This window comes from Panthera uncia (assembly GCF_023721935.1).
Source record: "Panthera uncia isolate 11264 chromosome D3 unlocalized genomic scaffold, Puncia_PCG_1.0 HiC_scaffold_8, whole genome shotgun sequence".
In the NCBI taxonomy this organism is placed as follows: domain Eukaryota; kingdom Metazoa; phylum Chordata; class Mammalia; order Carnivora; family Felidae; genus Panthera; species Panthera uncia.
In genome coordinates, this window is record NW_026057586.1 from 27677935 (window position 1) to 27691692 (window position 13758).

Consider the following 13758-nt stretch of genomic DNA (forward strand, 5'->3'; position numbering starts at 1 on the left):
CCATCTTTTGTTCCAGTTTTTAAAGCCCACATACTTTGTGTTTGCCGAACTGGAGTTATTACTTCCTTGATCAGGCTGCCACCACACACGTAGTTTGGAAAAGGGCTAAAGAGCCCTTCCACAAATAGATAAGAAGGAGCCTTTGCTGCCAGGGTGCCCACCATCTGGCGGTGATCACGGCACTGACCAGAGCGCCCTGTCCTTTGCTGGGCTCGGTGGGCTCGGGCTGCTGCTTTGCAGGCTCACGTTCCGCTTACCTGTTTTGGTCCTCTTTTGGCACATAACAACAAAGGCAAAGAAGACCTATGTGCAGAAATGCCGGGACAAAGACGAAGCAGAGCAGGCTGTCCACCGGAGTGCCAACGTGGTGAACCCGAAGCAGCAAGAAAAGGTACCTGGGAGAGCCGACAGCCTGAAAAATCTGAGCTTTATGTATTTGAAACTAAAGCCAATTACTAATCTTAATGAAAAATGGATGTGCGTCCTAAGTCCCTGGCAATATCTTGCTTTTGGGCTGTCAGGATCCTCTGGCCCAGAAAGTCCCTTGTCACAGTTTTGGGGTTCGGGAGGAGCTGGAGAAGCGTGGCCGTGGGGAAGGGAACAGGGTGATAAGAAGTAGGGGAGAGGGTTTTGGTTTTTTCATCTTTCTTCAAGACTGAAGTATTCTTTGTAGCCAGGCCACCTCAGGCTTGGGCACATTATCAATTTTATGTAATCTGGTAGAAGACTGTCAGCAACCAGAGGGCAGGGGTTATGTCTTTAGGATACCATGGGGCAAGGTGCTTGATGGCCGTTTCCCTGTGGTGCTAAGATTAGAGGGCAAGTTGAACGGTTGGCTGAGAGAAACACAGGTAAGATGTGGAACACGGGTCTCTTCACAGCCATTGCTTTCAAACCTGTTTTGCCTGTGGGAGCTCTACCCAGCATTCCCCATCTCTTGTTCTTTGTGTGTCCTCACAGCTTTTCGTGAAACTGGCAACTTCGAAGACTGCAGTCGAAGACTCAGGTGAGGGGGCTGCTCCCAGGGATGGGGGAGGCTTGTGGGGAGGGGGCTGACATTATGCTGAATCTGTCGGGAAAGGTATTTTTATATATCATACAAGAACGTATGGACAGACAGTGGGATTAACAACAAAACAGGAGGGAAGAAGGGAGAAAGGGAGGACACGGAGGGAGACAAGGTATATCAGAACCTGGGAAAGTGAGACAGCTGTTTCTGGCCACTGCCTGCTTGAGCCGTACTTGTAATTAAATGGTGGTGGCGCGGGGCGGGGGGGGGGGGGAGGTCATGTGACAGCTGCTTTGTAAGCAGGTACTCATTCTGATTTATTAGGAACATCTGTCTTAAAAGCCCCTTTCAGCCCTGATAACTCTTATCTGCTATGAAGGAAACAGCCAAGTTGCAAGGCCTTGTCATGGCTGAAACCTGAGATCCAAGCCAGGTGTTTGCAAAGCCTTCTGATCCCAGAGAATTCTGCAGGAGCCAAGCCTCTTGTGACAGTGGTCATTTAAGAAGTCTCTAAACCCAAAACCAAAGTCACTTGGTAGTTCTCTGCACCTCTCACTGTCTAATCTTCCTGAAAATGGAAATGGGTGGAAGCTATTGAGGTTGAATTAGCTCAAGAGAACTCTGGCTGAAGTTCCTGTCAGCCTTTGTTCTCCTTCCTTGAAGCATTTCTTTTTTTTTTTCTTCCCCTTGAAACATTTCTTACTTGGCTTGGTTTAATGTCTAAAAAGAAAGTGCTTATTTCACAAATATATTGTGAGAGAGAGAGATGGATATGGCCTCCCACTGTTCAGAGCTCCATGGGGTCTTGTGAGCTCAGTGTGACTCTGGCGAGTGTCGTTTGCCATCCAGGTGAGCTGGGCAGTGGGTCTGCGCACCCTGCTCCTGCCTGGTTTCTGAACCCAGGCCCTTCCCCTCCACTGCAGACAAGGCGTACATGATGCACATCAACACTCTGGACAAAGTCCGCGAAGACTGGCAGATCGAGCACATCAAGGCCTGCGAGGTACCAGAACCGGTGGCTGCTCAGGAGGGGATGGGTCTTCCTCCGAGAATTTGGGGAGTCTACTTTGCCAGAAATGCACCACCCCCTTATTACAGGGCCCCAATTCTCATAGAATTGCTTGAGGCCAAGTTAGAAATCAGAAATGTAAGTATATAGGATGGATGGCACTGGGATGTTTTCCTCCAAGCCTCACCTTTCTGCCCCGTCCCAGTCCTGAGCGTTGTGTCTGACTCTGTTCAAGGACTTCCTCCAACGTTTGGTTAGTGCAAATACGAAATAGCTGAATCAGTTAATGGGTGATTAAATAATTATCTTTCAAGAGCCTTGCCTGAACTTGCTATCCAATAAGGAGAATGCAGATAGAAGGTGAGCTAGAAGTTTTCACTCAGGCACCTGGGTGGCTCAGTCGGTTGAGCGTCTGACTGCAGCTCAGGTCATGAGCTCGAGGTTTGAGAGCCAGGCATTGGGTTCTCTGTTGTCAGTACAGATCCCATTTTGAATCCTCCACCCCCTCTCCCTACCCCTCCCCTGCTGGCACACCCTCAAAAATAAATAAACATAAAAAAAAAAAAAAGAAGTTCTTACTCCCTTTACACCTTTGATTTCACCATTACCTCCTGCTTCATTTTGAGCATGTGACCTCACTTACAATTTCCTGGAGAAAATAAAGACATAACTTGGAAACTTCCTCAAGTTTCTTTTAGCCTGTCTATAGTTTTTCTTACCAGTGGTTCTCAAAGTGAAATCCCAGGACGTGTAGCATCAGCATCATCTGGGAATTTGATAGAGATGCAAATTCTCAGACCAACTCTGGACCTAGGTGCAGTACTGTTTATAACTCCCCTGGTGCTTCTTACGCAAATTCAAGCCTGAGAATCACTGATCTACACCCCCCTCCCCTCCTTTTCTCCTGTTAGTTGAAAAGGGGCTGCCCCTGCCTTATCAAGATCCTATCCTGCCATCTGGGCTCAAGATCCCATCATCCAGCTGTCTTTCCCTTATTCCTGTGCAAAGCTCCCTTCAGTGTGAACTTTTTATACCATTGTTTGGACAACTCAGCTCATTCTTGGTGTTACAACCTACTGGCACTGGCTGTTGCTTCCTGTCTGCTGCCCTCTCCTCTCTTCACAGCCAGGCTTCCTGAAGGAGTTGTCTTCACAGGCTCATTGCCCCTGCCTGTCCCAGCCTGCTGCATCTGGGGTTTGTCACCCCTGCTGCTGCTCGCTGAGGAACCAGACATCTCTGGGGTGTGAGGTCCAGCAGGCCTTTGCAGTTCCTGATCTTATTTGGCTTGTGTCTACTATCTAACACTGTGGGTCACTATCCCCTTCCTAAAACACTCTTTTCTGCTTTACTTCTGTGACTCCACACTCTCATGGAAAAACCTAGAATAAGTCCCCCTTTTTAAGGTTTAAAAACATGCAGAGCGGTATCATATGCATTTTATAGACACACAAATATTAGAAAAGCCTGCATAGGAATGATAAAGTTTAGGACAATGGTTATCTGTGGGGAAGGAAGAAGGGGATCGAGTTTGGAGAAAGCACACAAGGAGCTTAAACAGAATCTGAGGCAAATATGGCCAAACTTGTTGACCAAGCGAGGTGGTCAATATGTATGTATTCATTATATTGCTCTCTATGGTTCTGTCCATGCGAAGTATTCTATAATAAAAATCACATAAAATCTGTTTATATGCTACATAAATACAAAATATAATAAACACTACATATATACCAAGTATGCTAAATACTAAATACTAAAAGGTTTCCAATTAAAATAATGTATTTGCTTCAAAATATCCTAGGGAGTAGATGAGTTGGTAGGGATATAATAAAACAGAATTGGTTGTGAATTGATACATGTTCAAGCTGGTGAAGGGTACATGTGCATTCATTATACTATTTTCTCTGTTCTTATCTATGTTTGAAGTTCTACATGATAAAAAGTTTTAAAATGTAATAGTGTTATATTCAACCTTTAAAAAGTACATTAATATATAACATCCACTGTTGAATAGCATCCCCTTTATAGAATAATAGCTTGATTTTCCGAAAGTTGATACTTGCTTATGTCCAAGAAGCTATTGTTCAGGAAGTGACTTCTTAAAAAACTTTTTTTAGTTAAAGAAACCTTCAAACATAAACAGAGTTGGAGGACAAGTGCGGGTTCCCCCACGTTCTCGTGAACTTCAGTGATTATAATCATCTTGCCAATATTCAGTCATAGGGGAATTTGAATGTGAGGCTCTGGCAAGCTGCCCACGTGGAGATGCCTACCAGGCAGTCGGAAATGTTAGCTGGAATTCAGGTTAGACCCTTGGCATCTGGGCTCATCATTACCTCTTACCTTCAGAACTATATCCAATCCTGTTTGTGTCAATACCATATTAGAATACTATTTGCATTCTTTGCCTGCGGTAAGAGTTTATGAATTTCCTTGGTAGCAGGGAATATCCTAAATGGGACAATAAGCTTACAGATAATGAGGGTTGACACTGTTTCTTAAGTCATAGCCAGTCTAGACAAATGTCTCCCTTCTCTGTATATGTACGGACATGTAGTTATGTTTCCGCAGATGTTCGAAGCTCAAGAATGTGAACGAATAAACTTCTTTCGGAATGCGTTGTGGTTACACATGAATCAGCTGTCACAACAATGTGTCACAAGTGATGAGGTAAGTCAGAAGCATCCATGGAGGATTCATGAGAGTGGGAGGAACCATAGGCATTTATTAGTGCACCCTCCTCATTTGAGGCCCAGAGAGGTACGGTGACTTGCCCAAGGCCACACAGTGAGCTGATAGAAAGACCCAAATAAACACCTAACTGCCTGACTCCAAATCTGCTTTGCCACCATGACTTTCTCTTTAAGGAATTCACAGGGCAGGAGAGCGGAAAAGGGAGACCCAAATGTAGTTTAGTTTATGGAAGACAGAGATGTCATAGCAAAGGGTCACTCCAGGACACCACCAAGCACTAGGAGACTGACCCATGCCTGGGCTAATGATCATGCCAGGGCTCAAGATTTACTTCAGCAGCATTCCCACAGCCAACATCTGGGTTTAAGTTGTGCACAGCAACCCTCATGGGGTTTCCAGACCTCAAGAGGGATTAGAATCAAATTATCACAACCTTCTTTGCTAAGAAATAGCCACCCTCACTTGGATGGGACATTCACTTTAGGAGAAAAATCAAACACCTTGAAAACCTGTAGAATTGACTAGAAGAGCTTTTTTCCAAGTTAATTCATCTTTGCATTTTGTGTGTGGCTTTGGTCTTAGTATCTATTTTCTTTGTCCCGTCAGTGTTAAAGACAAATCTTTCTGTGAAGGTTTTTATGCAGTCACAGAGATAACATTTCTTGTCATCTTTAAAACAATTTTAATAGCAGATATGCACCAGAGAAATCCCTTTATATGAATCTGGGACTTAGGAATGTCTCTTTTTCTTTTCAAAACAAAATTTGGAAGAGCCAGCCATTCATCAAACCTGTTTTAATAAGCTGTGTCACAATTATTCACAGACATACCTCTATGCTTGATTTGTCTTCTTTTTGTCAGATGTATGAAGAAGTCCGTAAGAGCTTAGAGGCATGCAGCATTGAGAAGGACATTGAGTACTTTGTGAACCAACAAAAAACTGGACAGACTCCACCAGGTGAATGGAGTGGTGGGGCGGGGCATTTATTTAAGCAATTCTGCTAGTCTTTTGTGCACATGTCATTGAGAATGGGAGACACCAGCATCTTAATATTTTGTTTCTTAATTTCCCTAGCACCCATTGTGTATGAGAATTTCTACTGCCCCCAGAAGAATACAGCCCCACAGGGAAAGGCTCCAGGGCCCAACTTACCAAGGTAATAACCACCTACCTTTCACATGAAGAAAAATACTTAAAAAAATTTTTTTTAATGTTTATTTATTTTTGAGAGAGAGAGAGAGAGAGAGAGAGACACACACACACACACACACACACACACACACACACACACACAGAATGTGAGCAGGGGAAGGGCAGAGAGTGAAGGAGCCACAGAATTCAAAGCAGGCTCCAGGCTCTGAGTTGTCAGCACAGAATCCGATGTGGGGCTCAAACTCACAAACTGTGACATCATGACCTGAGCCGAAGCTGGACAGTTAACTGACTGAGCCACCCAGGCCCCCCGAAGAAAAATACTTTTAATAAGTGTTGTTATCATTAGTGTTCTAAGAGATATTGGAATACATCTACCCCTGCATTTGCTTAAGTGAGGTTGCTAGATTTGGAGAATTAGCATTTTTTTTTAAATTTTATTTTTTATTTTTTTAAAATTTACATCCAAATTAGTTAGCATATAGTGAAACAATGATTTCAGGAGTAGAAGTAGCATTTTTAGGACAAATGTTAAGTGGATTTTACCAGTCATAGTTTAAGGAGGACCTTATGCTTGAGTGTGATTATTATGATTCACGCATGAATCCTATACTTTTCGTAGAGCTTGTAGAAAGCAGAACTCTGTCCCCCTGTGAGTCAACTGACCTACCTGTTTTGGTAGGACCCAAGAGTAAAGAATGGTTTTTATAACTGGCTGAAAAAAGAAGAAAAGGATACTATTTTGTGACACATGGAAATGATATGAAGTTCATGTGTCAGTGTTCATATAAAGTTTTATTGGGACCTGATCATGCTCATCCATTTACATTTTTTCTGCGGCTACTTTTGCATTAGAGTTGGCAGAGTTGTGACAGAGCTGCCTTAGTGGCCAGCAGAGCCTACGTCATTTACTGTCCCTTTGCAGACAGAGTTTGCCACCCCTGCTTTACCTGAGAGAAAAGAAACTTCTGTTTCCTGCACAGTCAACTTGAAATCTAAGCTGTTGAATTTCCATTCCAGTTTTTAAAGAGAAGGGAGTATTTGAGGGAGGATTGCATGGTCATCATCAGTATTTAAGAACACCAGGTGCCATTCAGAACAGGTCATGTGAATGAGCTCATTTAATCCTCGCAGTGAGGTGGAAATTGCTTGGATTCTCCATTTTACGTGTGGAGATGTTGAGGGACCAGGAGGTCAGGAAACCACATGCTCCACAGTAGAGACTTTCCTCCTGCCTGTTTGGGGTGCTGGGACGGGGCTCTGGGCTTCCTGAGTCCTGTGCATCCTGCTGTCCTGCTCACCAGCACAATAGAATGCCGGCAGCCTAGATTCCGGTACGTCAGTGTTGCCCGGCTTTTGCTTCATCTGAACTTTTCTTGACTCTTCAGAACAGAAACCAGATCTGATTAGCTTGCAGTATGATTGGGGCGTGAAGACAAAAATTACAAACTAACGAGAACTTATCTGAAAGACTTTGGTTTTCATCTCTTACAGGAGAGGACCTCTCCCAGTTCCTAAAAGTTTACCAGGTACGATGTCAAGAAAGACCTTTCAAAATACTCATGTCAGGTTCTCTTTAAGGTTGAGTAGCTAGAATGTTGAAATAAAGGGAAAGAAGGGAATAAATAGAAATAAATTCTCAAGAGAACGAGCCTGTATCAGGATCTTGATGTAATACTGTTTGTCAAAGAGTAGACTTTGGTAATTAGGGGTCTACTTTATTGCCTGTCAAAGAGAATTCAGTTCCTGGAGTACCAAAAGAAACTTATTATAAGGCAGTCTTACCTAAGAGATTATTTCAACTTGGACCATAAGAGAAGCAAAGTATAGTTTCCTTTGGATTACACAGAAACGTAACTGATAGAAGTTATGTCTAGAAACACATAACCTAATAGTATATATCTGCATACTGGCCATAACTGGGTCTGTCACTCATGACTTGGTCTCTTTTTAAATCCTATCAGAACTCCTATGACACCTCTAGGACAACCACACATTTTAGCTTTTTTGTTGTCATTGTTGTTAGTTTTATTCCTTGGATAATTATAAGATCCTTGAAGGTGGATAATTGGTTTTCTCCTGTATCACTCATAGCACTTAACACAGTCCTGAGCACATAGGAGGTGCTCAACAAATATCTATTTTTTTGAGGAAAAGAAAGGTATACTTACCTATGTTCAAGGGAAGAGGGAACTTATGCTGCATATCATGGTTTACTGAAACTTCAGTGACTGAAAAGAAGTTTAGGACCTGAAATTATAATAATATCTTTGAAAAATATAAGGATTTAAGTTATTTTACTTTAAATGTTTATTTATTTTTGAGAATGAGAGAGTGTGAGTGGGGGAGATGCAGAGAGAGAGAGGGAGACAGAGGATCTGAAGCAGGCTCTGCGCTTAAAGCAGAGAGCCCGATGTAGGTTTCAAACTCATGAACTGGGAGATCATGACCTGAGCCAAAGTTGTGTGCTTGACTGAGCCACCTAGGTGTTCCTGTTATTTTATTTTTATAAAACAATTACCACCTGATAATGTGGGACTGATTTTTGTCTATGTCTTAGCTTGAAATCTAAGCTAAGCCTTGAAGACGGCTTTACTCTAGGTGCCGCTATCTGCACATGGATGAAAAAGGGCAATGAAATCGTGGTAGTGATTTCCAGAATGTATGCGTGAATCTTCTGTGTGTAGTCTTGATTTTCATGGGTAGGTTTCGTTGCCGGATATGTTTTCTTTTTACAGAAGGGCAGTCAGTAGAATCTTTAAGTGGAATGTCTTGATTTGAAAAGGGGTAAGAATCTTACCACGAAGCAGTATTAGCTTAATGTTGCTCTGTTCTGCCCTTTGCAGATAACCCTGATTATTCTTTGGTTGATGACTACAGTCTGATCTATCAGTAACATCAGTGGTAAGAACCTTTAATTTTCACATAATTTTCAAGTTGCATTTAGACTATTGATTGTGTTTTTGAAGTCTCTGAAGCTTCTTTACGACACCACTGCAGGCAGCAAGGCCTTGCCTCAGGCTGACCCATGCCGTGGATGCACGTGATCCTGCGGAATGGCCTCTCTGGGTCCCACAATTGCAAGGGGACTGGAGCCCATGCCATACCTACTTGAATGAGGAGATTTTTCCTTCGTTAATTATTCTGCAACTCATTTTCTGCTCTAGTTAAGCTCTTTGTGGCTACAACGCATCCGCACTTATAATACACCGCACACACAACGCTCACACAATGCCCATGATCCTCACTGTTTAATTTAGCCTTTCGTGTGCTCCCCCATCCCCCAAAGGGGAAAAGTCAAGTAAAAAGAAGTCAGTGACAATGAGGCAAACACTGTCACACTCCCCTGTCACACAAAGGGTGTTGGGGGGGTCATCTGGTATCAGATCATTACTACTCCAAGCTAGCAAACCCCAGGGATTCCTAGAGCAAAACTATGAGACGGTGCTTGTCTCTGACTCTCAGGTGCTTGCAACGTGTCCCAGGTCCATCTTTGCCTTCACAAATGTGAGTGAAGTTCACTTCACTCCGAGTCCAAAACAGCAATACTAAATGGAACTCTATAAAGTATAAATGTTTTAACCCAAACGGGTGTGTCTTGGGGCATGACAATATCCGTATAGATGAGCAAAGAAAAAGCTTGAAAGGATACATTCCCAAGCAAGTAGTAGTTTTTCTTTTTGTTTACTTATGTTTTCCAGTTTGCCTACAGTGAAACTTTGTTACTTCTTTAATAAAAGACAGTTTTGAAGAGTTGATCCTTTTGCACACTCCTGATGTTCCCAGGGGCGACAGGGGTGGGGGCGGATTCAGGAACTGTGCCAGCCTCTCTCCCACCCTTCCTGGTTTGCTGTTACTGCCACTTAGGAAACAAAACAAGTTTTATTTCTTAATGTTTATTTATTTTTGAGAGAGAGAATGATGGGGGAGAGGCAGAGAGCGAGAGGGAGAGAATCCCAAGCAGGCTCTGTGCTGACAGCGCAGAGCCCGATGTGAGGCTCAAACTCACAAACCATGAGATCACAACCTGAGCCAAAGTCGTTGCTTGACTGATTGAGCCATCTAGGTGCCCCCCAAATGGGTTTTGATGGTGCTCCATGGTGCCTTTCCTTCAGTGCTCTATAACACTGAAAAGTTCTTCAAGTGAGCACATCAAACACTGCTTGTCTTCAGTCCTCCAGAAACACCCACTTTGTGACTTGTAGCCCATTAGCTAGACGGGACGGAAGCCATGTTGTTTTGATTGGGTAGAAATGATCAGCCAGTGTGTGTTTATATTTAAACATAAGTCCTTAAATTGCTTAATAAATGTGTTTAATATCTAAGCAACTTTGCTGTGAAAGATAATGGAAATGGAAGAGCTAAAATACCTCAGCCGCTAACTGTACATAACTTTCTGACCTGCAAACAAATTGGAGTCTCTACAACTGGTCATCATTTCTTCATTTCATAAAGCTCCCTTTTTCTCATGAAAAGAGGCACGGCCCATATTAGAGGTAGAAAGGGACATGGGGAGTCAGTGACTTGGGACTCCAAGGCGAAATCCGCCCTCTGGAACAACACCATGGAGGTGATGGCTGCAGGTAGGCCTCTGGCAGCTCCGAGAGTTTGAGTTTTATTTTAACCTCCTCCTTTCCCACCCTCCCTTATTTGCATAAAGCACACATTCTAGTTGCTTAATAGTAACCTTTGACCCAGCAACTCTAGTTCCTCTGAGTTCAAGAACCTGTTGCTTCAGTGCAAGATGCTAATGCCAACACACGTGAGCTCTGTCATTTCATGGGGTTCATTAGTATGTGGAAGCTCGGGGAACAGGACTCAACATACACATGCATCATTGACGGAGTTGAAGAGAATTTTACAGAAGGAAGTCTATCTTAGTTAATAACTTAGCTGAGCAATGTATCATGACATTTAAAGTAGTTTGAGCCTTTGGAAATGAAATAGGAATGTGTAGGAATTTAAATAGGAAGGCGTAGGAATTTGTGGTTTGTTTGGCATTGTTGATGTAGCTGCTATGCTTGTTTTTATTTCTGACATGTTTAGGGACAGATTATAACTTCTGAGCATCAAAAATATAAATATGTGTATTATTTGCATAAAGCAATGCTGTTGTCATCACAGTCCATTTTTTCATCACTTTAAAACACTTATTCCTCACTGTGTGTTCTCTTTGGCCAAGCATACTTATTCTTTTTTATTTTTTTCTAAGCATACTTATTCTCATTGAATAATATGGCAAGGGGAGGAGTGAGGAGCTGATGTGAATGGTTCATTCAGATGAAATTTCTTTGTTATTTTCTTTCAGAAAACAAACCTTTTTCGGGCCGGTGCTTCTACAGCGTGGGAGGAGGCACTCAGAACAGCAGAATCCTTAGCCAAACTGTGTCAGTCATGAAACTTCCAAGTGAAACCTTGCTGTAATTTTTTTTGTATTTTAAATTTATTGTAGACATTTAGATCAACTTAGGCTAGTTAAGTTCTGAAATTCTTAGAAGAAGTTTACAAATTGCCCCAGACTGAAGAATCATTCTTTCCTAGGCGGTTACTAACGTTGTGAGTGAATTGTGTTATCTCCTAGGTCTCTGGATTTGGAGCCCTGACTCTTGTTGTGGGGGGGCAGAGGTGGCTGCAGAGGGGTATGAGCCATGAACCTGGAGGGGCTTCTTTGGCTCCGGGGGCAGCTTGGCTATAGAATGTTCATAGCAGCATGTGCCCTCAGTGGTGCACCATTTCAAATCACCTTCCTTTTTGGCTGGAAGACTTGGAGGCCATCTAATTATACTTTCTCGTTTTACGGATGAGGAAATGGGGCCCAGAAGTGTGAAATCAATTTCCTTACTGATTAGGGACAGAATCCAAACTGGAGTGTAAGCTCACCTCACGTTACCATTCTGACTGATCCTTCCTCAGGCCATTGGTGCTTGTGTTGAAATTTCAGACACCGAATGTTTTTTGCCGGCGTCTTTCCAGTTGGGAAAATAACCAGGGTTTAAATGTCAGATTTATTTTTATGGGAGTCCCTGTGTGTCCTGAACTTCTAGAGCACCATATTTAATTTAATCTAAGAAGCCGCTGATTATAAAGCATGGCCATTATTTTACACACCACTGAGCAAGTTAGGTGAGGGAGTTGACATTCTCAGTGGGGGCAGAATTACTCATAAAGGGGTGAAAATTGGGACAGTTAATGGTTAAACCCATTTAAATTTGATTTGCTAAACTGAGGCGGGGGGGAAGTACATCCTAGAGTCAGTGCAATAGGGTATTTGGACTTCAATTCCTAAGGAGAATTCGAGAGCTCCAAAGCCAGTCCTCAGTCCTGGGTCTTCACAGAGAATCTTTCCCTTGCTAGCTCCTAGAACTTTTTAAAGTGTCAGTCTTACCCTTTCGCAGGTATTTGAGTCTTTCTTCTTGTTATCCACAGACAGCAGGGAGACAATGTCCCTTTTGTGTAATATCCACACGCCATGAGAAAATGGTACATTTTAGTTAATGACAAATTAAACTAGCATTGGTACCTATTCAGTATGTTGTTGGCCTTGTAACACATATTTTCTTCTCCTGCTCTATGCAGTAGCTTTCTCAGAACTGTGCACAAATTGATTGAAACAAGATTGATTATTTCCCACCCTTTAAGGTGTTACTGAAAGTGGCAGCTTCTCCTCATGACAGGAAGCTTGCATCAATTGGATATCCTTTTGAGAAACTGAAGTTTGCAAAGGGCCATTGACTTCCCCAAATTGAGCAGGCTCAGGACATTTCCTTCAAGCTCGGAACATTCTAATTTTTAGGTATTTTATTTATTGTTCACAATTCCTCAGGGATTTCACTTTTCTCTCTTTTGGTCAGTGCAATCGCTGTAAACGTGTTTTATGAATTGAAAATACTTTTATTTTATTGCTCTGTCAGTTTGATATGAAGTAAAATAAAGGTTCCTTGGAGATTTAGGATTTATTTTGCCTTTTTGTGTCCACCACGTCCTCTCTTCCAAGCTGTTTGATCCTCGTCACATTTGCTATTGTCCGATGGCAGTGGAGCAAACTGTTAGGGGGGGAACTGCCACATCACTTCCTACTGGTCCTTCATGACAAAGTCACTTGCCTGGGGAAGCATCACTCCCGCCTCCAGACTAGCTTGGATCCCACTGCTGGGTCCTTCTCCTCTCCCTTTTTTTCCTTGATAGTACGTGGTTCACTCTTGAAATTAATTGTTCAGAGTCTGTCTTCTCTCCTAGACGGTGACCTCAGTGACTGCTATATCCCCAGCACCTGACACGTTGTAGTGAGTATGAAAGAATTAGCGGCTAGAAAGAGAGCATACCTCGAGAAACAACCAGTTGGGAGTGTAAAGGGAGCGAAGCCAGTCAAATAAGTATACGTGTTGAATTTAGTAAATAGGATCTACCCCTAAGACTGGAGGCTTCTTCATTTGAATTCCACCAGAAGCAGCCCCTGAGATAAGGCTTTGAGTGCAGGTACTTTTTCGGGGGGGGGGGGATCCCAGAAAGCACCAGTATGGGAGTGGGGAGGTAAAGGGGGTGGAAGGAGGGAAGGGAGGAAGGGAGGAAGGCAAAATAAACATGTATTATCAAGACAGCACTGCAGGCACTGGAGCTGTAGTCTGGCGGGGACTAGTAGGAAACTGTGGCACACGCACCTCACAGATGGCTCACCAGTTAGGATGTTGCTGTGGTATTCATTCCCCGGCTCCCTTCAGTCACTGGTTGAGGGCCACCCCCAGGAGGCATTAAACCCCTGGCATTTCTGGCCTGCTGGAAATGCGGAAATGCCAGCAGAGTGGGATCCCGAATGCTGAGAGAGTCCTTGGGAGAGGCAGTTCCTGGCAGTTGCAAGTGGGCTGACGTTTAAGGAAATGGAAGTACTGAAGGGAG

General features: G+C 43.1%; 1 protein-coding gene across 2 annotated transcripts in view; it reads left to right on the forward strand.

The window, feature by feature from the left end:
* Positions 1 to 12814, forward strand: part of PSTPIP2 (proline-serine-threonine phosphatase interacting protein 2) — an 83747-nt gene extending 70933 nt beyond the window's left edge. For both annotated transcript variants that reach the window (XM_049620158.1, XM_049620159.1), the window contains exons 7-15: positions 293 to 391; positions 961 to 1006; positions 1933 to 2012; positions 4590 to 4688; positions 5574 to 5670; positions 5788 to 5869; positions 7360 to 7394; positions 8712 to 8769; positions 11174 to 12814. In XM_049620158.1, coding sequence (XP_049476115.1) covers positions 293 to 391; positions 961 to 1006; positions 1933 to 2012; positions 4590 to 4688; positions 5574 to 5670; positions 5788 to 5869; positions 7360 to 7394; positions 8712 to 8761 — 588 coding nt within the window. In that variant the 3' untranslated portion in view covers positions 8762 to 8769; positions 11174 to 12814. The remainder of the gene's footprint in view (positions 1 to 292; positions 392 to 960; positions 1007 to 1932; positions 2013 to 4589; positions 4689 to 5573; positions 5671 to 5787; positions 5870 to 7359; positions 7395 to 8711; positions 8770 to 11173) is intronic.
* The last annotated feature ends 944 nt before the right edge of the window (positions 12815 to 13758 follow it).